Source organism: Centrocercus urophasianus, unplaced genomic scaffold (genome assembly GCF_019232065.1).
Source record: "Centrocercus urophasianus isolate 14NV4802_14NV808 unplaced genomic scaffold, USGS_Curo_1.0 seq_16, whole genome shotgun sequence".
Classification (NCBI taxonomy): domain Eukaryota; kingdom Metazoa; phylum Chordata; class Aves; order Galliformes; family Phasianidae; genus Centrocercus; species Centrocercus urophasianus.
Genome location: NW_024884711.1, coordinates 356638 through 382693, shown reverse-complemented (window position 1 = coordinate 382693; position 26056 = coordinate 356638). Strand labels below are relative to the sequence as shown.

The 26056-nt window shown below is 39.7% G+C and overlaps 1 protein-coding gene across 1 annotated transcript in view; it reads right to left on the bottom strand.

Annotated features, from left to right (window-relative positions):
• Positions 1-264: 264 nt before the first annotated feature.
• Positions 265-26056, bottom strand: part of ITGA9 (integrin subunit alpha 9) — a 214361-nt gene continuing 188569 nt past the window's right edge. The window contains exons 27-28 of the mRNA XM_042817225.1: positions 20280-20399; positions 265-5179 (exon numbers count right to left, since the gene is read on the bottom strand). Coding sequence (XP_042673159.1) covers positions 5081-5179; positions 20280-20399 — 219 coding nt within the window. The 3' untranslated portion in view covers positions 265-5080. The remainder of the gene's footprint in view (positions 5180-20279; positions 20400-26056) is intronic.

The window sequence follows — 26056 nt, the reverse complement described above, 5'->3', positions numbered from 1 at the left end:
CAGTCTAAAGAAGTAACTTCGTGTTCATCCTAATTCATACAGGTAGAAAGAGAATTCCAAGTCACACAGATGGATTCTTCGTTTCCACACACCTTGCTCTGATGCAAGTTTTTGAATGACAGAAGATGTCCATTAACCACAAGCAGATGAGCACATGTGCATACCATTTAATGCAAACGTGCACGTGAAAATGTCACACCCTACTGACAGAAAAAATACTTGAGCTGGACAAGGACAGTAAGTGACAAGATGGCATTATCAGGATAATTTTGCAGCCACTTTTTATTCCAAAAAGTTGTATTTCCGTAAACCTGACATTTCCAAAACAGTGCAAGTGAATTCGAATACAGGTGATCCCGAGCTTCTAAATACAGGTGACATCAATAAGAGTGAACACATTCTTCCAACCACAAGTTCACAAAAAAAGAAATACAGAATTTTACAATATATAAGGAGTGACATTCTAAGAAAAAGGAGTGACGATGATGTGGGTACCCTACTGCATGTGCAGACCACACTCCAGAAGTCGTTACAGTCTTCACCCCAGTTTAATCAATGTACAGCATGTGAACCAAATCCTGCTTTTATTTATATTCAAGAAACTGTAGCATCTGCATGGATTTGGACAAACATAGAAATTAGTTCTATGACTCTGTTAATCCTTTAGAGAAAGCAATGTTACACATTCCCACATCACATGGATATTAGGCTTGAAACTTGTGCAAGACTCCAAAATGTGCCTATAAAGAGAAGACATTCAAGAAAGTCAGTACTAAATATTGCCAAACACAATCTTCGTGCAACTGTTGCTTTCAGCAAGCTAAATTACTTGCACTTCACTGACATGAAGGGAGCTTCCTTCCTATTCATGCAACAAGTTAGAAAGGGTTGTTCTTATCTGGTATTTTAGGCTTTGCAAAAAAGTTTTTCACTCTGAAAGGACCGGATAATGGGCACTGAGTTCACAACAGTCCCAATTTCTCTCTCAGATAATGCAAGTGATTTCCTAATTGCATTTGAGTAAATTAAAACCAAGGTTTATTCAGAAAAACATACCTACTCCTTGTATTAGCAATAATGGCCAGGTACCATGGCATATCAACGGCTGCCTCAGAACACATGAGCCCTTTTGTTGCTTGGGAGGAACTGACGGGGATTCACCTCCAGGAGTAAAAACTTCCAACAGAAGACCCTCAGTTTCCAAACGAAATGCTCACAAAGCATGCTGTGTAAAATCTCAGCTCTTGGGAAATAAAATTCATCCTGGTGCTGTGGATGACCAAGACTCTGCAAGAATTGTAATTTCCTTTTTGAATTCCATCTTGCAAGATGGAAAGTGAATGGACTTGCAACAGCTTTGTGTTAAGTGAATTCTTCCTTAACATTTTTTTTCTGTTCTTCCTAATCGTATTTTTCTGACATTACTTTCTTCCTGCCCTAGGAGAACGTCAAGGTTACTGTTGGTAAGAAAACATTCTACCCAGGGCTTTAGAGCTTAAGCAAAAGATCTCTCAGGTGCTAGCTTACATGTTTGAAATGAGCTTCCACCTGTGCAGCTTAGAGCCAGCACAAAGTGAACTCTTAGTAGGACGAGAACAAAACCAAAACTAATGACTACTCAGCAAACCTTCAAATGAAGTTGTCCAAGACAACTGATGTCTCAGTCCCTAACTGAATTAACTGGAGAGAACCTAAACAATGACTTCCACCAGCTCTGCCAGGTGAGCATTACAGCACAAAGGGACTCAACCAGTGGCTGACACATGGCAACTTCCAGAGCCCTACAAGCTATTTCCAAAGATTAAAAAAAAAACAAAACAAAACCAGCTGAACCATAGCACAACAATTTTCTATACATTCTTGAATTACACTCCATTTTCGTAAGATTTCTGGAATTGCAACCAACTATTAGTGGGTTCTTTGGTTTGTTTGTGTTTTTCTCTGTTTCTTTCAGGAGTGGAAAGGTCTATCTACAGGATTTTAATATTAGTATTGATATGTTTCATTGTCAAATCTATCTTAACTGGAACAAAGCAAAGAGCTACGCTGGAATTTGAAAAATGAAAGAATTATTATAAAGATTATACATACAAAAACAAAAGCAACTGTGTCAACAGAACTACTGGGAAGCTAACAGTGATGATAAGAATTTGTGGATTATTTCAAGAATATTTCACTAGTCAGGCCAGTGTCTTGATTTTCATCTAGTGGGGACTTGTGTTGGATCAATAACAGATACTGCACCGTTTTTAACTGTCTTCTTCATATACTTCATATATGGTCAAAAGATCTTTCAAAGAAAAAGCTACTCTTGACTCTTAAAATATAAAAATGAAATATTTTCAGCATGTTTGTTGTTTGGCATTTCTATTGTTCAGTTGTTGTTTAAAAAGTGAAAACGCAATGGAGGATTTTCAACTTTTCCAAGGGAATTTCCTCATTCTTTGGGTAAAACCTCTTCATCAGTTTAAATTCATTATTAGTTTTTCTTGTCCCTTTAACTCTGTTTTCAACAAATCTACTTTTACATCTGTCATGGTTGTTTTTTTTTTAAACTCAGTTTTAGAGAGGACAGATAGAAAAAATTCTTACAGCTAAATAAATGGACTCATTATTTGCTCTTCTGTATATATTTAAGCAATTGCTTACTTAATTCATACTAATTAATGAATTTCACGTCTAACTTTTATCTGGCATTGCTAGGTATTTTAACAGTAGAAAAATAGATGTATTAGGCTTAAATACACCCAGTAAATCTAAGTGATGTCAGAAGAGTTGTACTGGAAGGAATTCAACAGTCACTAATGCAATAGGGCTGTCAAAGGGCTTCAGCCTTCTGTTTCTGCACTCTGATGCAATCTACTACATGTGGTCATGGCTGGATTGTTTTCAGATGCTATCTTAAATGATAACTTGCAAGACCAAATCTTTCAAATCAACAATGATTTTTTTAGGGAAGATAATCAAATAGACTAACAGTTGTTGGTTTTTTTTCCCAAACACTGAATCAATACTCTTCATTCACTTAAAAACCATTTCCTGCCTAATTGGTGCAGATAGTTAAATTAACAAACACTGATCAATACTGTAGTAATAGCAGGCACTTAATGCCACTAGGAGAGTGGGAGGAACAAACAGGAAACAGGTTAATATTTTAAATATGAAACTATAATGAATTTACAAGGAAGAGCAAGGATAAGGCATGTTCTCAAACAGACTTCTGCATTCAGGTTTCCAAACTTCCAGCAGTTCTCTTACATTACCCTAATGCAAGGAGACAGATCCTGCTACCATTCATTCCTTTTATTCTCTCATCTACTACTATACAGCTTCATCATTCTTTCCCTTATATTAATTTTATACCAACACTACAATTTTTATTTACACAAGGTGCAAAGCACAAGTAGAATCTAAAACCAAGCCCCATAGAGACTCAATAGACAATAGAGACTATTCAGAAACCCAAGACTTTTTTTTTTTGAAGACACATGGCTGAATTAATTACAATTCCGTGTTTTCCAATTCAACAACTGATTTTATAAGGAACTGCTAATGAATAAAGAGGCAACCTGAGATTCAGTAACATCTGCATCTTGACTAAACTTCCTTAAAACGCCTGATGAAGAATGGCACTCACAGAATCACAAAATGGCTTAGGTTGGAAGAGGCCTTTGAGATCAATGAGCTCTACTGCCCTTCAACGTGCAGGGCTGCCAACTACTAGGTCAGGCTGCCCAGGGCCTCATTCAGTGTGGTCTTGAATGCCTCCAGGGATGGGGCATCTACAACTTCTATGGGCAGCTTGTTTCATCAATTCACCACACACTGAGTAAAGAATTTTTTCCTAACATTTAACCTCATTTTTCCGTCTTCTAGTTTAAAGCCATTTCCCCTTGCACATTCTATTCTAGGAACATGCAAAAAGGCAATCTCAGGATCCAAAGAACATTTTAATGCTTACATCTACTTATCTCTCCTAAAGCTATGCTATAAACATTGTGACTCAAGTAGAAAACTCACAAGGCAGGTATAATAGATACAGCTTACATCAACTGATCACTTGCTTTTACAGCAACAGCTCACAACTCTTACCAGTAGCTTAAGAGCCATTCTTCTTAACATTAAATATTAACATAGCTCCATTTAAAAAAAAATAATTTAAATTCCAAGGAATTTGTCAATGCCATGGTAGTTGGCCAAATTTTACCCTTTTGGTATCTCAACTGGTCAAATCCTGGACCATTCTTAAAATACTAGAGACTGCAAGAGAAAAATTCCCAATAGAAACATGTCATGCTTTCTTCAGCAATAGAAGGTGAGCTACAAGTCTTGCTACATGTCACCGAGGAAGCATTTTCATTCTTTCCCATTCAGGTCAGTGAAGGATAGACTCATATACAAAACATCACATATGTATAACACTTTAGGCTCTTCAGTTTATAAATCAGACACCAAATTCAACTCAAAAAAAGAGACAATTAAAAGATTTTGGCTTACTGCCATTAAATGATCTATATACAATATTACCAAGCATTGTGAATTAAGCATATGAGGTTTTCAGCTATTTTGATCTGCAAATCTTCTCTCTTCCACTGAAGTTTAAAAGTACAATAGGATTTATATATACATGTACGCATTCCCAATGATTTAGCCAGATATCAGTGCTTGAGTGAACTATATAGCTATTCAATAGAAACTATAAAACATCGATACAAATATAAAGACATGATCAATATAAAAAGCTTATATTTATAAAAAATATTTTTAGGTAACAGTCTTCCCCTGAGGGTATACCACATAGTTGGATTCATAAATATTGCTCTGCACTGCAGCTTGGTTACCAAAGTTCAAAGTTCAGCTCTAAAATGAAGTGTAAATAGCTCCAGTCACCTGACATGGCCACAGTGGTTGCCTCAGGATATGTTCCCTAGCTTGTTAGAGTGATAAAGACACAGCATCAACAGGGCCTCCGAAAAATCTGGAGAAGATTCCTTCTTCCACATATGGAAGATACGAGAGCAGGACCTATGGGCAAGCAAGCACGTGTCATATGACTGGGCTTTCCCTTCTCAAGGGCAGTTCACTGATTTTTCTGGACCCAGTCCCAACTATCTTCGGTCTCCTTTCTGTTCTTTTCAGCCTCAATAATTTCTTTGTACCTCCGGCGGAAGAAACCCATCTGCAAATTAAAAAGAGATTATGGTGGTAAGTAACAGCATCATTAGATTGAAACTTACGTTGTCAGAAAATATTGTGAAAAAGAAAGAAAACAGCACCAATGTGAATGTCTAATTTCTGAGCCTGGAGTCATAGCTCCTTGTTTACATCAATACGAGATCAAATTGTGTCCCAAATCTTCACGAGTCCTTTGCACACCATAGTTCAACTACTGTAAGTCTTCCTATACGAAACAAAACTACTAAACTACTAAAAAAAACCAAACCCCAAATATTTCTAATAAACACAGACCAGGAATGGCAGATACAGAGTTATTGGTATCAAATAAAGACTAATGTAAACTTTGGATGTAATCCTAAAGTACAAGCTAGCTCTTGGGTGCCAGGTCCAGGATACTGGAGTTTTATGAACTGTGCTCCCAGTGTCCACAAATGCATGAAGCAAAAGAGATGAGAGGAATTCAGTGAGACCACCTTCACATACCTGCCTTTTTTTAAGTTCTCTGAGAAAAGCCAATACATGCTGTCACTGGGGCTTCATCATGGTTGTGAAGATGTTATTTTAGCTCCTGTGTTTCCAGAAGTGTCAGCCATAGAAATTACTCTCCTCTTCCTACCAGGAATCTAAATTTAGAGCTCAAGTTTTCTATTTAATGATAATCTGTGTTCAGATGCTTTGGAACGAACAGATAGCTTCAGATTCTCCTTTTTGCTAAATGATTTCCCTTGTCTTTTTGCAAACAGCTGTGTGAAGTCAGAAGGCAAACCAGAAGTCTGATCCCACAAGATGCAGAGCAGTAACAATAACTATTCTTCTTAATTCCTAGACTCTTGTGATTAAAATAAATAAATAAATAAATAAATAAAACACTAGCAGTTTTCATTTCAGTTTGTATATAAACCTCTTATATTTCTGTTTTTTGGTGTTTTTTTTTTCCCTTTCAGATTAACAAAAATGATTTTAATAATAGACCTTGGTAAGTACTCACAAATAACTCCTCAAACTTAGCAGTGCACCATGTAGACAACTGAATCAATATTTTGTTCATCATAATTAAACATTTATATAACTCCTACCACTCCAAACCTGTTTTCTTAACTCCTGCTGAGTAAAACACAATGCGTTAGACTGCCTCTATCAGTCAGTTATTGCCATCCTTTATTCCCAAACTGGCCATATGTAGGAATATTTTGTGCTGTTTTATCACTGGTATGGTTCTATTAAGTCAGACTTTCTAGTTTCAGTTCTTCAGCAACTTTAATTTTCTTCAAGTATATTTTAACCCACGGGGCTCTGGAAGACAACTTGTTCAAACTGATGAGTGTGCTCATCCAGCACAGCTTCCTAAATTGTAGAATCACAGAATGGCTTGCGTTGGAAGGGACCTTAAGGATCATCAAGCTCCAACCTCCATATCTGCTACTCAGTACATGCAAACATGCTGATAATGGTCTTTCTGTTTCAGGTCCTCACAAAAAGGATGCTGTCAAATTTTGAAGAGCCATGACTCCCTCGCCTCCCAGTGTCTTTAAGAATAGTGTTCTCAGGAACGCGGGGGAAGAAAAGGAATTAAAGAAGAGTTTAACTAGTTTTCTGTTCTTTAAACTTGCTCAAAACAAACAAACAAAACAACAAAAAAAAAACAGGTAAACTTCCATCTCCTGTAGCAAAAAAATAACATCACACTGATTTTTTTTCACTTCTATCTACAGCTCTACCAGTGCAAAGGATGTATAAAACCTCAAGATGGCAATATCTTGATTGGACAAGAGGGGGATGTCTTTCAATTAAGAGGGGACATTTAAGTTGGATGTTATGAATATATTCTTTCCGCAGAGGGTGGTGAAGTGCTGGAACATGCTGCCCCAGAGGCATTCAAGGCTGGGTTGAATGAGACCCTGGGAAGGCTGATCTTGTGGTTGGCAACCCTACGCATTACAGGAGGGCTGGAACTAGATGATCTTTAAGGCATCCTCCAACCTAAACAGTTCTATGATCATAAAATCTTAGTGAAACCTTACCGATGCCCGTGTACTTTGGATCAATGGAGACTTAAAGCTGACAGCAAACTTTGTCCTTAGATTTTCACGCTCCAACATGGAAGCTTTAGTGAATTATTTTACTGGTAACAAAATTAATAAGTTAGAACCTCCTTCCTCCTCTGTCGTCGCCATGTTTCTACCAGTGGGATTCATCGTAGGTACTTATTTTAGTCTTGGGAACCTGCAGATACACCTTCCATATGCTCAGGGAGCAGATGTGTCGAAGAAGTGGGTGCCATTTTTGTTTTATCAGGTTTTGTAACAGACCGACAAGTTCTGCACACTGAAAATAGAACTGCCAGGGGACTTGGTTTCCTAAGATTAACAAGAGAAGTTCAATTTGTAGCTTTTGAAAGCAGGTTTTAAACCTCTAAGGTTTCCATCCTTCATGCTACAACATCCTTGGTTCAATAAAATCCTCACTTGAAGTTATAATCAAAATTATAGAAAGGCTTTTTAATTTCCTCTAGGGCCAAACAAACAAAAGCAAACTCCCACTGTTATTTTAATAAAAATTGTCTGTTTGTGAACATCTGCTTCAGGAATTATCTTCAAAAGTTGGTTACGATAGTTTTGGTATTTTACTATTTCATTACTGGATACAGAATGCTTTTGTATAGCTTTTCAGTAGGGCAAAAAAAGTGAGCTGAAGATATGAATAAATATTAGTGAAGCATGAGATCCAGCATCTACAGGTGATTTCACTGTGAAGCTATGTATGTTCACTTGCTGTCAGTGTTGTGGATAATTCAGAATTAAGTAGAGAGCTTAATTTAAATGCAACATAAATTAGAAACTGGACCTTAAGATTTTTTTATTGGACATTTTAAAAGCAGCATTTGGGATTGGTTACATTTGCCCTCCCTAAAAGGAAAAGGCATGCTTTGTTATGGGACACTGCTTCTTAGGGTCAACATAGCATGCTTCCACTTAATGAGACAGAGTCCTTCTGATCCTCAGAAAGATTTTTTTTGATGGCTGCAAAGCAATCACAACTTATCATGGCTTCACAAGAGACCACACAGTGCACATATCCATCTCCTTACAACAAACAGATTTCATTAAAAATGACAGCAATATTAACCCATATGGCAATGGCAGATAAGTGCCTGTGGCAAGCTGGAAAGAACAAGTGAGTTTAACATGCTGGAGAAGGGGTAATAATGAGGATGACACATGGATAAAAGCCAGAGAAATGGTGCAACATGGATACAGAGTTTATGCTGTTTCAGTTCACTGGGGCAAGGGTGACATCAGAGACTTTTTGCCTCCAGTATTTTTTCTACTAATGTAAGGCCCTTAAGAGAACTCAGAAATTCCAGGGAGGATAACTGGGACTCAGTGCTGAATTTCAAACAGGGTAAAGAGGAGAGATCGCCAGCTATAGCAGGAGCACTGCGGTAAAGGCATTTGTAGAAGTGGCATTTTCAATGGACCAGTGCAGTGGCCTCCAGCCTGATTCATGGTCCATGATTCTCTCCTGTTGTTCAATTCTCCCACTTTTTGCTTTCCATAGAGGCGCATTCATGTGTGTACATATGCATGGATGAATATGGCAAAGGACCAGTCAAGTCCAGACCTGTGAGCCCACCATGCAATGTGCAAGTGCATACCACCACAGGCAAGGAAAGGACTGATGGCAGTACTCTGGTCAACAAACTTGTGCCTGGGGAAGGAACTCGTCAGATGAAGAGCAATAGGAGAACCTTATTGCGGGAGGCAAGGAGAGAGTACATGGGAAGACAAAGGGATATAATGGAAGAAGAGCAATCAGCTACCGAAGGCAATGCAGGAAAAAAGCAAACCCTAGTCAGAAATGGGTGAAAATTATCTGAGAAAGCTGAAGAGGACCTCAGTTTTGGGCCTTCTGGGTCAGCGTGGCCGAAAAAAAGTCATCAACAGGGGGACACTACTCAGCTTGCCTCATCCTGTATTCTTAACCCTAACAGGGCTCACCAGAGGGGAACAGCTGGGGCACCAAGTCCCAGTACATTTTCTCTGAGGGAGATCAAAGTCTTCTGAAATACAGGGATATTTCCAAAATCCTGGGGCTATCATTGTCACTCCCAATGGAAGTGACATCCCAGGAAGAGAGAGATGGACTGAACTGCCTGCAAACCTACAAACTGCCACAGTTTACATGTCATGATAAATGGCAAAGGAGCGTGTCCTTGCTTTTAAACAAATTCACGCAAATTCAGGCAGAAACAAATAAAATGGAAATAAAAAGTTGATACGGTCTTTATCAGAATAGACAAACAATGGCCAGTCCCTTCTGGAGATGCTTCAAATAAGTATCAGAGCTCTGTAAATACGGAACTTAGATTCAAAACCTAAAACCACCCATAGATCTTACACTTATTCTTAACTGAGCTGTTCCAGCACGTGCACCTTTTTCTAGCAAAACCTTACTGCCATCTACAGTATAATCTGAGCAGAAAGCATGTTTCTGGCAAAACAGAATAACAAAGCAACAGAAAATCTGTGTTTCTTGTTGTCTGGGGAATTACACCTGTTAGTGTGAAGTTATATCTTGTCACGCGACAGCACTGTCAAGTCTTGAGTATTCAAATCTTGAGTATTCAAAGTCCCTTTCACTCGCATTCTGCTGCCATGTCAGTTCTAAATCATTTAAAATCACCCGTAACACTTGCACAAAGATGCATTCGTCAAGCACTCACACAAACTGAACATCCAAGCCAAAGTAATTCTGAAGTGTTAACATCATCACAAATTACTGCCTTTTTTTTCTGCTGCTATTTTCTGCCCTCCCATCTGTGCCTCCACAGGCCAGCCACTGTCCCAAACTAATAAAGAGTGAAATAAATTAAGTGTGGGCTACAGAAGAATGGTAAAATTACATATTTCTTTAAACTAGTCTTTTTCTCATTATTGTCATGGGTTAAGAAACAAGATAAGAGCAGCTAGATCCTCCTGCAAAATAATATTTTAACCCGACTTTAGTACACTGGTATTTGCAGACTGTAATTGAAGAAGGAATACAGGTTTGTGAACAATGTTCACACAGAATCTATAACATTACCAGAGACTTTTGCCACTAATGTCAATCAACAAGGTATAAATTTTTAACTACATTTCTACCATATCCTGATATACTAAGCTGCACACGAGGAAGTATTGACTTCTGTCAGTACAGAGCTTCTGATAAATGTCTTCTAATGGATTATATTGACCAGAGTGTAAACTAACAAGTAAAAAGAGAGCAAAATAAGTACTGATATACTTGCAACTCAGAAATGAAACAAAATTTAAGAGCCACTGAAGAAATCTCCCACTGAACAACACCTGGATTCTTTGAGTTTACTGCCTTATTCACAAGCCATCTTTATTATACAGTTACTTCACTACAGTAAGCACAATCCAGTCATATCTGAACAGCCACAGTCTGGATTTACATCAGAAATGATTTACTGCCCCATCTCTTTAACCTAGGCAGAGGTCCAAAGCCATTTACCTGGTGGCCCTTCTGAAAGAACTAAGCAGTTCAAAAAATGTACAGCTAATCATACCCAAAGGGAGAACCAGGAGCTTCATCCCCAGCAAGGTGCCACCAGCACCCTGAATCTCTGCACAGCAGACTGGTGCTGCTGGGACTGGAAGCACTGAGCGTTTCCTCTTGCAGAGATCAATTGTTGCTTATTAACACGAATCTCATTTTCCTACTGCCAAGAAGGCAGGGGAAAAAAGAAAAAAAAAAAACCCAACACTTTGCACTTGGGTTCACGTGGCCCTGGATCATTCTGGCATGTGGCCAGCTCCAAGAGGATGCACCATTTCCTTCCTCCCAATTAAAGTACCCTTGCCACAGTACAGAGGGGTCATGAACAGATATTGTGGATCAGCTTTTCCACTGGGGACTGGCAAACTGCCAGTGCCTGGGCCTCCCTGTGAGGAAAAGGCCTTTTTGGAAAGTAGCCATAAGTACTGGCTGGAGTTTAAGGAGAAACTGTATATTTGGGAGGAAGGATGGTATTGTGGTTAAGGTAACATGAGGACTCCGGTGGTCTGGCTTGATTATTCAGTCTTCCACTGACTTTCTGGGAGGTGAATCTCTTTGCTTTTCAGTAACGTAGGTCCTCATTTGCTCAATTAAACATGCAAGAAGATAAATACATATGCTTCAAACATCACCATTTCATGAGCAGTTGCTATGTGAGTGAGTTGGTGCGTATATGCAAAATGACAAACAGAGCTTTGTAGCTGGGAAAACAAGGTAAAGAAAAGCTGAGCAGTTTGCTCAGTGGTAAGCCCTCTTTACAAACGCTTTATTCAGCTACCATGGAAGAATCTGACATCTAACACCTGTATCTAATCCCTATTTATTGCTATACATGTTGCTATGCAGAAAAAAATGAACAAAAAAGTACAACATACCTCCTAAGTTCATGCAGACTGGCAAATTAACTCAAGATATTACTGCTAGTGCTTGGAGTGAAGACCTGTAAGACTCCATAGATTTTAAAAGGAAATCTATTTTATATGGTTTAGTAGTAAAACAAGCGTAGTTTTTAAACATGTTTTTTTCTCAGACAGTAACCTTGTGAGGCTGAAGTAATAATGAAATAATGTGCTCTTTTTTCGCTAAACTGAGCCCATGCAGTCATTAAATAAACTACTTATTCAACCAAATGCTTTATGTCTGTCTCAAAAGCCAAGTTTTCAAAGAACATAAGGAAGGCTGAGTACTCTGAGTAGGTAATGCAAATTCAGAAGAGCCGTATAACGAAAAAGACCCATTCAGGTGTGCAAATGAGATAACTGCACTTAGAGACAGATACCAGTACAGTCAGTCTGACACAGTATTTCAGTATTTTTCCAATACAGCCTGTCTTGCTGCTGTCACTCATGCATATGATTTGGAATTCACCATGTGACAAGTCATACCCTGCAGTGCTTGCCCCATTCTAAACACACTGTCCAGCCATCAAGGATGTGTTCCTCTAACCACCACTCACACAACTTTTCTCCCAGGAGTTGTTCATTATTTTCAATGGACCTGCTTGCTAAGGAGGTGCAGAATAAAGTTGGCAGCATTAAAGAGCATCTGAAGCAAATGTGTGCCACTGAACTCCTCCGTGCTGAAAAAATGGCTTCCACTGTCACTCATTGATGCTTGCTGAGTGTCTACAGAGGCCAAACAGTGGATGTGAGCACAGTGAGGTGGTGAATGGTGTATTCAGCAGTGGTGACAGTGACGGTGGGTCACCTCCACTGGTGCAGATTTTTACAAGTGCACCATGCAGGCTCTGATATGTATGATAAAACAAATTTTATTGTTATTGTGCTCTTTGTATCTGTTGTAGTTTCCATGGAAAGAAATAGAAGGTGTTACTTTCAGAGAGACTTACGTATTTTGCTAAGGAAGCTCTGGTCTGTGGAAACAAAGAGAATTCCTGTGACTGGACTTTGAAAGCTCCTTCAGCACTGAGTTCTGGCAACTTCACTTTAATGAAAGCATGAACTTCTTGCAGGATAGCAACTGTGTACAGTAACTTGCATGACAGATGTTGCAAGCATACTTGTAAGTTTAATCAAAAAGCAAACTAACCAACATTAAAATCCATAAACACTTCCACATGGTTTAAAGATTTTTTTTCCTATTGGAAAATTTTACTGAGTAGTTTATTTTTAAAATGTCACAGAATGAACACAGCCATCATCCAAAGTTCATCTGTGATTATCAGTCTCAGGAACTGGAAAGAATAAAGTGTTTGCTGCAGATATGTCTGGACAAGTTATTATATACTGATTTCTTTATCTCAGCAGGGAACAGGACAGTAATTAAACAAATCATTCCTGAAATTGCAATTAATTTAAGACATCCATCAATCCATATTTCTATTTCCTCTCCAAAGAAGAAACGAAAAACTACTGAAATACTTCTGGGTTTCTTTGATATCCAAGGACTAAATGTTAAAGACTACTTCTGGAATCAATAAACTGTAGCTTTACAATCATATTTCGATAGCCCTGACTTGCCAAAAGTATATGAATTAAAGCTGTACGATGTCCGTAATTATCTGAATGAATTATTTGCATGGCTTTAGCTGAACTAGGAGGAAATGGCTACGGCTGGTGTAAGTCATAACACAGCATTTCCCACTCTGACACCAAGCCTGAAGAGAGAATTCAGACTATGCAGGTCACATTTTCTCTGCTCTTGGTGTTTGGATCTGAGGGATGCTAACAGCTTCCAATAAACACACATGCTGTATTCCAGCAGCAGGGAACCTTGGAACTTTAGGTACTTATTTGCAACTTTTCAGTCTACACACATATTCTTCTGCTGGTCTGGGCTCCTGAAAATGATGGCTATATTTCTTCTTTTTGGAAAGACAATTCAAACCACAACCCAACCTCTCTCTTGCTAGTGAGTTCAATTTATTCTTGTGGTGAGAGCTACTTAGCTGCAACGGCTGGGATGTTCTCAAAGTGACCTGGCAAGTACCGCTCCCATTTGGAGGACATTGAGACCAGAGAATGCTCAGCCACAGTATTATTACTGTTGTACATTTACATAGCTCATTTTATCCACAAAGATAACAAAGGCATTTCACAAGTACTGGACACATTACCACTGAAATGTTGCCAGCCCTACTCTTGTGGGAGGTGAACAAACACTACATGGTAGCCAGCAAACCCACTGGGGAAGTCAGTGTTTCAGCTACAACAGTAGCATTAACCGTTTACTTGGCTAAGAATAAGTAAAATGCAAGGATGTCTATAACCAATCATCATGTAACATCTAGTCAAATTTCAAAAAGCAGAGCAAATCATCCGAATAACCTACTTCAAGAACAAAACAAAAGAAGCCTTTCAGTCACTGCCACCAAACAGAACCCCTTTTGCTCTTGGGGGGGTCTACAAATATTTAGTAATACTCACTTTGGTCTTGAAAAAGGAAACTATATGAAACACAGCTCTGAGTGTTCTTTGAGAACATCTGCCCTGGAAGATGTTATTTGTAGAGATAACCAAACATTTCCACTGCCCAGTTCCCTCAAGATTTTCAAGGTGTTACAAACACTGAAGATTCATCCATGTTTAGGATGTAATATGGGTTTGGCCTTCAGTGACAGAACCTAATCATCACGCGACTGAATTAGTACTGCAGTAACAGGATAATACCAAAAAAAGCCAAATTCTGGATAGACTGAGCCAACAATATGTATAAAAAATGCATGTTGTACCCTTGACAAAAGATTACTTATTAAAGCAGGTAACAGTTTCCATGAAGCAAACACGTAAACAGGTAAGTTGTGGAGCACAACCACCAAAATTAAAAGTTTACCACAAAAACTCCACAGAATTGGAGCAGCATTTTGAGAAGTACAGAAAGACAAATTTCAGAGAACATGAATGAAATACATACAAAGTTTTGCATTTTCAGTTGACAGTTGAGTTTGGTCTGTGGTATATAGCTCCTGCAGTAAGGATTTACACTTTCATAAGTGAGATAATGTGAAAAATGAGAAAGAAACAGTACCAGAACATGGAAGAAAGCATGAGAAAGGGAAATAAAAAAGAGAAACATAGATATCCTTTCTTTAACGAGTTCTTAGGCAGCTCATAGAAACATCCACATCTTGACAGAAACAACTTCTGGGCATTTTGAAATGCACCCTTCCCGTAACTCAACCCTAGTAAGTGCAATAGCAACCTGAGCCAACTGCTTTGTTTATCTGAATGATTATGATTCTTAAAAGTAAAGTATCACCACAGTACAAACTGCTTTATTCTTGGAATTCCATGTACAGAAAGGAAGAGGAATGCAAGTTACGAACAGAAGCAACTTGCATCAAAGATACGGAGTGCCACTAAGCGTCACCAGGCTTCTCCTGTCCCCAGCTCCACAACCTACATTTGATGCTAGACAGACGTGATAATGGTTGGGTTACACCACCCAGCCAGGAGGCTTTTTGTAGTGAAAAGGGTTCTTCCTGGATAGATTACATGGAAAGACATATTTATAGGGAAATATGTATTTCCCCTCACAGAAAGCTTGACTTCGCCCCTATACTAAAATCCAAGGAGGTCTTGTGCCATAATGATATGTGTGTATGGTCTGAAGAAAAAAAAAAGAAAAAAAAAGAAAAAAAAAAGAAAAAAAAAAGAAAAAAAAAGTTTTATTTCATTACAGAGTCACAGTTCTAAAACCTGATCTCCAGGAACTAGGATAGGGGTTGGCACAAGGACAGGACAGGAAGTAGCAATTAGCCTCTGCCACCTGAGCTGTAGATAAAAGGGAAAGAAAAGGTCTTCAGGCTTGTAACACGAGATACATAGAATGGCAAAGAGTAAGAGCAGGTTTAGCCATTCTTTTTTCCCCTCTGTAGGAAAACAGCAAACTGTATGTTTTGGCAAAATGTCTGAGGCCCTAAGAAAGGGAAAGTGTCTCCTTCCAAAAAGGGGAAAGAGAAAAATGCTCCAACAACATGTGAGGTAATGACAAACACTGCATGCAGCGGAATGCAAGTGTTCCTTCAAAGTCACTTGTGCAGTCCCAGAAAAAAAGAGTCTAAATAGCTTATCAAAGCAGATAATCAAATCCAAATAGACCTTTAAAAAAACTTCTTAGGTTTGTCTGGCCTTTTTTTCTTAAAAATAAAAACAAAAACAAAGGAACTTCACAAACAAAAACAACCACCTTTGTATTTCAAAGCTTCTCCCCTTAAAGCTGTGCCAGGAGACAGTGCCATCCACACATACAGCCTCTGCTTAAGTGAGGATTTCATAAGATCAGCATAGATCAGGATTTAAGTTCCTCAATGGAACAAGCCTGTTAGAAGCCTGGACAAACTGTGAGCACACTGAGTGAAAAACTGTCTTCAGAATATTTCTCCTACAAGTTACAGGAAGTCTTCAAATTCTAATTTAAAGGCAAAGAGCAAATAGACGTAGGTCTAGCACATAGGCAGACATCCTGAAGAGTAGTAATCCCTTTGATAAACAAAAAACAACACATGCATATGGGTACTATTCTGCTGGTCTTTCTCCTGTTTGCAATCCTGCCAAAAAATCCAAGGTTTAGAGCAGAAAAATGTCTTATAATGCAAGGGACAGCTAGATTAGCTCTCTACCCCAGGAGCCCCAAAGCTGTAGAACAATTCTAGTACCTCCTCTTCTACAAATTGAAGCTGTATACAACAGGTGCAGGCTCAGTTCAGAAATAAACTTAATTTCTATATGAATCAGTTTAGATAGAAGTCCATCTCCTGTACTAAACACAGAGAAAAAAAGACAGCATTACTGCAGTGAATACAAAATCTCTGTTTTGCAAATCACTTACACCACTGGCTCCACATATGACTGCTGCCCAGACATCCATTCTGGTGCTCTGTAACACTTCCCCCCCCCGACACCCTCTGAGCACAGATCATTTCTTTCCTTTCTGTGCACTTTGTCTAAAGCAATATGGACTGAATGACTCACTCCATTATTCAAGCCACTTCCAAGGTAGCACTCCTATTTTTGCATTTGTGTTATAGTGTAATATTTATTGTGTCATAATATATTACGCTTTGGATTTTCATTTGCCAGTTCTCCTCTGATTTACAGGTGCATAAATCTATCAGCTCTGAAGAGTTTCTTGTTCCCATGTATGGCTGCAGTCCTAACTGTTGAGTGAGCAGTGCGTGAGATAGCAGTCCCCAGAATAATCCAGCCATGATCATTTTTCCCTTCTGAAACTGCCAGTGCTTATGAAACCCTGGGTTCATTCAGCACATGGGTAGTTGTCCTGAAGCAAAGCAGCCTCTACTCTCCACAAGCATCCAGAAGCCACCAAAGAGGTGCAAGCCAACCTCCATGGGTAAAAAGCAAAATGTATTATTGTTGGCATCAGCATAAGAATCCCTCCAGCTCCTCTCATATATGGGAGACCCAGGGCAAGACATGAGCAGGGAGCATGAGATGTGCTGAGGACAAAGCAGCAGGAGCAGGAACTCATTCCCATGGATGCCTGTACAAAAAGCATCCAGAGCTGATGAACAGGATATGAATAGCAAAAAGGGTTGGGAGTAAAACTGGGCTATTCAACAAAATATGCAAAAATGAGGTAACTCTTGCCAGTCTGCATTATGCATGGCATCTCCTGGAAGACAGAGAAAGCTGCTCAGTCCATCTGAATCTGTTTGCACTTAAACCAGAGGAAATGTGGAGTCTACATGAAGTATTAAAATAGACAAGCAAAGAAGCAATACCAGTCAAACACCAATCGAGTTCATGCTATGCATATGGATAAATAAGCTTTCAGTGAAGTAAAATAAGCAAGTATTTAACATTAATTCCATTGACATGGGTCTCTAGACTGTGCAATTTCTGATCTGCAAATAATGAAATGATTACCATCTCATCTTACTGTACTCACAGTTAACTTCATTCTGATTCAAATCAGGATTTAAGGCTGAAATTTCTCTGAGAGCTCATTCCTGCTAATGCCATTAATTCAAGCAACATATAATGTGAAATGCTTACATGCACTGTAATATTTTTCTGCAACAGAAAGTAGCTCCTCAATCTGTCTGCAAAATGTTGTTGTGTTCAAGAACTTGCCTGTTGTGACACTTGAGGTCTGACCAAACACACAACAAGAACGTTCCTTCCATGCCAGGCCATGACATAGGCACTGCTCCAGCACACAGCTCCATGATTAAGGGGTTGCTCTGGCTCTGTTTGGTGTGAAAAGTCACATTCCAGGACCACAGCTTAACTCTAGCTATCTTCTTAACAAAAAAAATAGAAAATTTATACTGTAGTCCTAAAGCTTGTGTCATTTCTAGCTCTTGCTAGCAATTCTGCAATGTCCAAATCTCCAACTAACTCATAGCTATTCTTTCACCCCACAGTTAAAACAAAAGCAAACGAACAAAAACTTCACTTGTAATATTTTACACATATATATAAAAACATGGACTTTTTCACATGCAAAATTAAGCACGACTCAAGGATATGCTCGGTCCGTTTTGCCCAACAAAGATTTACAGTCAAGCAATTAAGATTCCTTTGTAGGACGGCAACTTTCCCATGTCAGTTTTATCTCAGACAACTTTAAAACTGTCAGTAACTTTAGTAAATATAGAAATCAGTGACTGTAAAATTACTTCTATACATTCTAGGATCCAAAGATCCAAAAAAAGATTTAAATGAAAATACTGGCCTGGTACCAGAAACCCCGAATTTTCAATCACTTCCCATTAAGACAAAACTGCAGTTATTGATTTCTTAAGCAATCATAAAATTCAGTGGAAAAAACACTGGTATGTAGTTGATGAAGCCTTGCTATGACTTCCATCTCTGCTGTAGGACTCTGGGTACATAACCTCACCTTGCTTTGCTCCACCATTGCTTTCTGCACGCAGAAAGGGCTGTATATAAGCCTGTAATTAATTATAATTATTTGTTGCTGCTATTCAGAACTTCCCTCACAGCTTTCACGTAGCAAAATGGCCCTTTCTTCATGTGGTCATGAGTGATCCCAGTAACACACAAGAAGGCTCAAGTTTCAAGACTATGCCAGAAAACAAAGCAGTGTATACATTCTAGTACAGACCAGCAAGCAAACTTGTGTCAGATTCCTGTGAAGCCTCAAGGTGTGAGCTGCTTCTCCTCTCACCTTGCACATTTTGTAACAGCTCGCTAAGTACCTCCTATCTTCAGGAAACCAGCAATGAGTCAAAGAGGTATCATCAGCAGTAAGTCCTTTTACAAAAATGTCACAAGGATGTAAACCCTGAACCTCATTCAATTCCACGTTTTCCCATTCTCATTACTATTCTGACATCTTGACTCAATTTTTTTCTTATCTTCAGTTTCAGCCACAGAAAGCAAAAGCATTTCCCATGTATCAGAAGAACAGAAGCTTTAAGGTATTCAACAATATGGTCAAACACTGTTTCCCAAATGAAAAGCGCAGCCTATTTTGACCTGGCCATTATTAGCATAAAAATCTTCAAAGCTGACCATAAAAATGCTTCAAATCTATAATCCACATAAAATCTATACAGTGCTGTGAAGTACAATCTAAAACATAGCTACACAAGCACTTGTATAATCTACTGCTGGAATCTCACTGCCAGTTTTTGGCCCAGGTCTGTAAAACCCTTTTACAGGCTTGCAAAAGAGACATGTCCTTGTGCAGCCCAGCGTGGCTGTGGCCTTCAGTCCCACACAGCCACTGAGCAGAGCCTGCAGAACATGTGCTGCTCAGCAGCGTGAGGCAGGCTGCTGGTCCTTCAGGTTGGACCAGTTCCCATGTGTGCATTCAGGATTTACTTCTCTCAAAGACTGGTCCTGACCTTGACCGTGGCCTTTGAAATTTATGGGTTGGTAAAAGGGAACAGAGGAATGAAAACACTTGAAGTTCCTAACCTTCTTACTTACCCACACCAGATGGCTTGCTGCTGACTGTCAGCAGCAGCCCAGTGTTACCACATAACAGTGTCTGGGTACAAGAATTATATCTTATCAAAGATGGTGTGAAGGCTGGCTTTTAACAGGTCCTGGTGCCTTTTGTTCAGATAGCACATTTTACTCATCTGGAATTCCGAGGGATCTATAATTTTTAAACCTGAATACTGCTCTTTCCCAGGCCTTTACTTCTTGAAAACAGTAGCTACCAAGTGGTTTTTGCGATGCGTGCACCCCATCTTTTAGCTGGTCCAGAAAAACTGACCTAATTTTCAAAAGATCCTTTACGAAATCAGCAATTCTCAGGCATCAGAAAAATGTGCCAAGTTTCTAAGTGAGAGAGAGTAGGTTCTGTGAGGGATCCTCCTTCATCCTGGAACAGTAGTGAAGGTTTTATTTTTTAATAGCTAAGCCCACGGAATCCATTTTTCTACTTCTCTACATCAGAGGTCTTTCCCTGTTCCTCACAAAAACCTGGATATGAAAGCATTCTTGTTGGCTGAACAACTTCTGTAATGGAGTGGACAATTATTTAATTCCTTGAGCAAATGGACATTACATGCACAGAAAAATTAAAGCTTTTTTTCCTGGGACCATCCTCAGTGTTTAATGTTGCATCTGTTGCCTTACCTTCCATAAGAGCACAGCCAGCAACAGGAAGATGAGAATTCCCACCAGCAAACTGATGGCAATGATCCACCCGACAACATAGCCACGAGGCTCCAGATTGTGTAAAGCTTCAAAGACCACCTACAAAGCAATTAGAAAAAGATCTTTTTATGATTGGAAGCTGTATTGCTTTCTCTTGTACTCAAGTTATGAAATACACTGCATGGTGGCCTGACCGATCGTCTTTCATCCATTCATCCATCAAACAAATACGGAATGTGCTCTTAATTTCATGCTTTTATTTTTTTGGTGAGGGATTGAAAGCTTCAAACAGAATCTGAGCAGTCACATGACATCAGCTCCCACTAAGGATAAAGCATATCTGCTCCCACTCAAAAATAACCCTTATTTTGCCAGCTCCTCCATCCCACTCCAGACAGCAAGCTCCTTCTGGTGCTAAGCCACCATAGGTGCTAACCAGCAGTGCTTGGAGTGGCAGGAACTGAGCTGATATCCTGCTTACTTGGCTCCCAGCTCCACAGGACAATGCAATACTTCAACGATACGCTGAGTTTCTTAACTTTTTTTTTCACAAAAAAATGGGACTACTTGCATATATTGCTATTGAATATGGACAGTTTCTGCTGTGCTTCACAAAAATACACTGCTGGAATGAGAGAAGGGCATCTGCAATCACAGTCTTTTCTGGGAACACCTGCTGTTTTCTCCTTTCGTATAGCATACACAGCACAGAAATAGATCCTATAAAGTGCTTTCCTTAACTGACTGCTTTAAGAAGAAAATGGGAATGAATGGCATCAAATGTAAACACAACAGCAATTTTCAATCTCTTGTTTCAGTCAAAACCAGTTTATCAGTGGAAAACTCCAAAGCGGTTCTCTTCAGTGATGGCTGCTTCTTTGTTAAATTTTGCAATTTAATATCCAGCAAACACAGAGAGGCAGCCTTCTTTAAAGGTAGCATGTTTGCTTAATCTGGCTTTGGTTTAGTTTGGTTTGGCTTGAAAGTAAATAAGTGAATTCTCCTTCCTTCTTCACAAACCACTTTCATTATTTTTGCTTAAAAACGCCAAACCCTTTCACAGGTAGTAACTACTAAATCAATCTTTCATAGTTAAAAACTGATAATCAAACAAAAACAAAACAAAATGAAAAAAACCTTCTAGTTAAAAATGTGTGAAAATGAAGAAATTAGAATTAGACATGCTTATGCAACCCCAGTTCACTCATCATAAAAGACCCATGAATGATCTACGAAATGTAACCACTCACTGGTGATGCTGTTCAAACAACACTGCATAGGAGACAGCAAAGAGAATATTCAAGCTCAATGCATGCTCCACCCAAGCATTAAGTAAAGGCTGCAACACAGCCCTGAGTTCTCCATCCATGAAGGTTCCCAAGTCTCATGCAACACCAAGGAAGTCTTGAACTGGTGTGGGAAACACCCATGATTTGACAGGGGAGCGGGAGAGGATGATCCTTCTAATAGACATTTCTTTGTTCTCGTAAGGATAGCCAGCTTCAGTGAACATCCACAAAGGCATCCACTGAAGGCATGGATGAGAGAAAACCACAAGTGCAGAGGTCTATATTTTGTCACGGTGCTCTCATAAATAAATAAATACTCCTTCAGCTCAGTCTCACAGACTAATTTTGATTAATGCCACAACATTTCTGGAGGTGGAATTTGAATACAGCTGATTCACATGCACTGGCTTTTTTTGTACCAAAGAGATACTATCAGGCATTTGATGACAACAAGACATGAAAATATAATGAACAGTCAGGAATGATAGTATACAAAGATAGTACTTTTCAAATATGTTCCCATAACTAGTGTCAAAACAGCTCAAAATAGCTCTTGAACACGGACTAGTTCTCCAAGAAAAAGAATCATTTCAGCACTTCATACATCAGCACAAAGCCTTTGTCAGGGCTTTTAAGATATCTCAGAAAGTTTCCTGGGAAGCAGAGTTTCCCTCAGAGCCAAGACTCATGCAAGGGAAATACCAGACAGAGAGATCAAAGACAAGCCTTGTGCCTTCCTCGGATTTCTGAGCCAGCTTGAGAAGATGATCTGCAGTGGCAGACCATTTCTCATAGAAGCTATGGGTAGCATCCATCTTTCAGAGACAAGTCAGATGACTGATTTTTAGATGATAAAGCATTCATGTTATTTTCCCTAGGATTCTAAAAGGTAGAGAAAAACCTCTTAACATAGTAGGTATTGCCATCTTTAATGAAAGGAGAAAGCAATTACTGGATGCAAGATGAGGTGGTGCCTTCTCTTCACTACTTGGAGAATAATGTTAATTTGAAACAATCTCCAGCACAGCAGAACTGTACTTCATGCTGCCAAAATACAGAGTAAGGAATAGCTGCAGAGGTCAAATCATACATCATCCCTACATTTGAAGGTAGAATAGCTTGGCCGTATTCACAGTTCACACTCACAGCTCAAGCAATCGTAACTAACAGAGTACATAGCAACAACTTCTTATCAATTTAATTTCTTCTATTAGTCTGGAATCAATTGGCAACCATAGAAAAAAATACTCTGTTCACAGCTTTGTGGTTTGGAAAGGGAATGCTGCATACGTTATATATAATCCAACTCAGGCCTTCAAAAACTGCATTAATATGCAGACACAGCCATGAGTTTTGGTTAAGATACAAACAAAACAAAACTACTGGGGATAAAAAAAAAAAAGAGAGAGAAAACCCACAAACTTCAAGCCCCAAACAAACTATACTGGGCAAACAGTGTACAACACACACTGGAAGTGTCAGTGGGAAATAGGACAGCAAGCAGTGGAAGGGAGGGAAGCAAGACATCCCAGCTGGGAAGCTGAAGGCAGAAGGTGGTATCTCCAAACAGAAACTTAACAGCCACTGTCTGCCATTGGACCTGTGGACCGCCACACAACTCAGGAAAGTAAACCCTGAGTGGACCTTGGCCTCCTCAGCAGCACAGCCTCTGTGGGGCAGCCAACAAGGTGCAGAGCACAAGGCAGCCCTTGTCCTAGTGCACCTCCCACAGCCACAGCTGATGAAGAAGGCAGGAGTGATGAAAGTGACTGATGCAGAAGAATCACTTTAGAATGTGGTGGAAGGAACCCACAAGAATCATCAAATCCAATTTCTTGTTCCACACAGGACCACACAAATTTCAAACCCTACGTCTGAGAACAGTGTCCAAAGGCTGCTTGAACTCCTTGCAGCTTGAGGCTGTGACAGATTAAGCAATTGCAACATACCTTGTTTTAGTCAGCCTAAGCTATAGGATTAAACTGACTGAATGACCTTTTAAATACCCACGTTCATCTTCAGCAGTTAAGTCTTACTTCCCGTATCTTGCTGTCTTTCAGTCCCAAATAGATAGCAACTAATTCTTCTACGAATTTTCCACTTACTCTTCTACTATCACCCATGTTTCCAGAGAGACGATTCACAACTGCTTGAACACTGCCAGCGAAGAGATGCGCTGAGGGCATAAGAGGTGGCTGCCTGCCCTGCAGGGAGACCTGAAGGAGAGCCACCTGAGGAGCAGACCAGGTTCCAGCCCATGCAGGGAGCGGCTGCTGGGCAAGACAGGGAAGAAGGCACAGAGAAAGTGGCACCCACAGGCCCCACCATTCAAGTGCTTGAAGAAAGCCACCACCCAAACCAGTGCTGCTCCAGCCCTGCCAGACCCTGCTGCAGCTGCACGTAGGGAAACGTGCCAGCCTCTGGCCTCCTCCCTGCTGCCACCAAGCAGCAGCCAGACTGTGGCTGCCACCTCTGCCCTCCATCTCATATGGGACCCAGGTTTTCAGCTGGCCCCCTGCAGCAGGAGCTTCCTCAGCACCCACAGACACCTGAGCAGCAGGCTCCTTGGGCTCTCCTTACCTCATCCCATGGCCATGCTGACAGCAGCCATGCTGATGCCTCCTCACAGGCAGCCCCATCCTGCCCCAGTTGCACCTGCAGCTCACCAGGCACATGGAGATGGGCTGGCACCTTAGTGTGGCACCCACTGCAGACAGCAGGGACTGCAGCACCTGTTACAGGTTCATAAATTGAGAGCTCATAGACAGAAAGCTCTGGAAAGGCGTTGGAGTGATAAACGTTCTCCATTCTCATGTCCTTTTATTTATTTGTCCTTTTATCTATGTATTTTTTTAATGATTCTGGAAATAAAATGTTTTAATAGTAAAGCTTTTCAGTTATCGTGTCCTTTAGTCATTCTTTCACTCATTTATGTATTTAATAGTGAAATCACAGATTGAATCTTAAGTTCTCTTAATAAAATGCAGTAACAAGATCTTACTGTTGGACTAAGATGATGTGCATATTCCCCCCCCCTCCAAAAAACAAAACCGAAACAACAGAAAAAAAAACACCCAAAAGCTATAACTACACTTCAATAACTTCATTTTTTCTCTACTGGAGGCAGAAGCTGGAGTTGCAGGTCATTCCCAATTAAAAAAAATAAAATAAAAGTAGAGTGCCACCGCTGCTACCCTATCGATTTTGCAAAACAATAGTGAATTGTTAATTAGGAAATGACAGCAGTTTCAGCAATGGGGACATATGGAAAATGATAAAAAGAAAAGACTGAGGGTGAACTCAGTGAAAATACAAAGGGAAAAAACACCCCAAAATTAAAACTTGGAAGCATACAGTTACATGCAATTAAAGAAATCTGTGCACAAGTAGATTAATAGGCCTGGCAGCAGCTGAGAGAGCGTGATGGGGCAGCAGACGTCTGGTCTGAGGAGAACATGTGCAATGGTCATAAAACACGGAGAGGATTACAGACTTGTTTTCAGACTGACCAGATGCCAGGAAAAGGCCACGAAAAACACAGCTCACTTGACGATGTATGAGGAGCTTTAGTTTCATATTTATCTTTCGCACTTCCTGCTGTACTTATGGGAAGTCTGGGAGGTAGTTTAGTTTGCCATACAGCATAAGTAGCTCAATTGTCAAACACGTTTTATGGAATGCAATTGGCCTGCTCTACATTAACAGTGAGCTGCACCCTACCACTAACCTCTGACATGTTGGATGAGTATGGACAAGGGCAACTTCTACCTGTGTCAGCCACTTGTTATGTTCTAATGTTATATTCCAATCTTAATGAACAAATTTAAAATGATTAGATTTTTTTTTTTTTGGTGCCCTATTTCCATAAAGTATGTAGGTAAGAATTTAAAAACAATTGAGCAGGAATTCCACAAATGCCTCAACTTCATACAGCGCTGAAGTCCTTAGAAGAATAGGGACATGCTGATGCACTGGGACTCAGAAAGACAAGAAATATAGCTCAGCAATATTTGGTTAGAAATTAGTAATGCATTTCCCTTTGCTTATCCAAACTAAATTAATTTTATTTTATTTATTAATTTTAATTGTATCATGAGGCCCAGAATCATAAAAGCCATGCTGAGCACACACAAGGTGAACTCTCTGATCTACTATTTGACCACTGCAGTCTCGTGGAACTCATTTTTTGGTTTTGCCTCACACGCATGAAAGAAGGCAGCTAAACCTTCATGGTAATCCACATGCTCAAGAAAGGAAAGCATGCTTCTTGAAAACTCCACATATCGCCTTCAGCCATTATGTTGATCCAACAGTCATCAAAGACAGAGATTGAAATTGTTCACCTTCATGTGATTTGTCTGACAGAAGTACAGGCAGAATCATAGGACGGCTTGGGTTGGAAAGAACCTCAGAGATCATCCAGCTCCAACCCTCCTGCTGCAGGAAGGACTGCCAACCTCCATATCT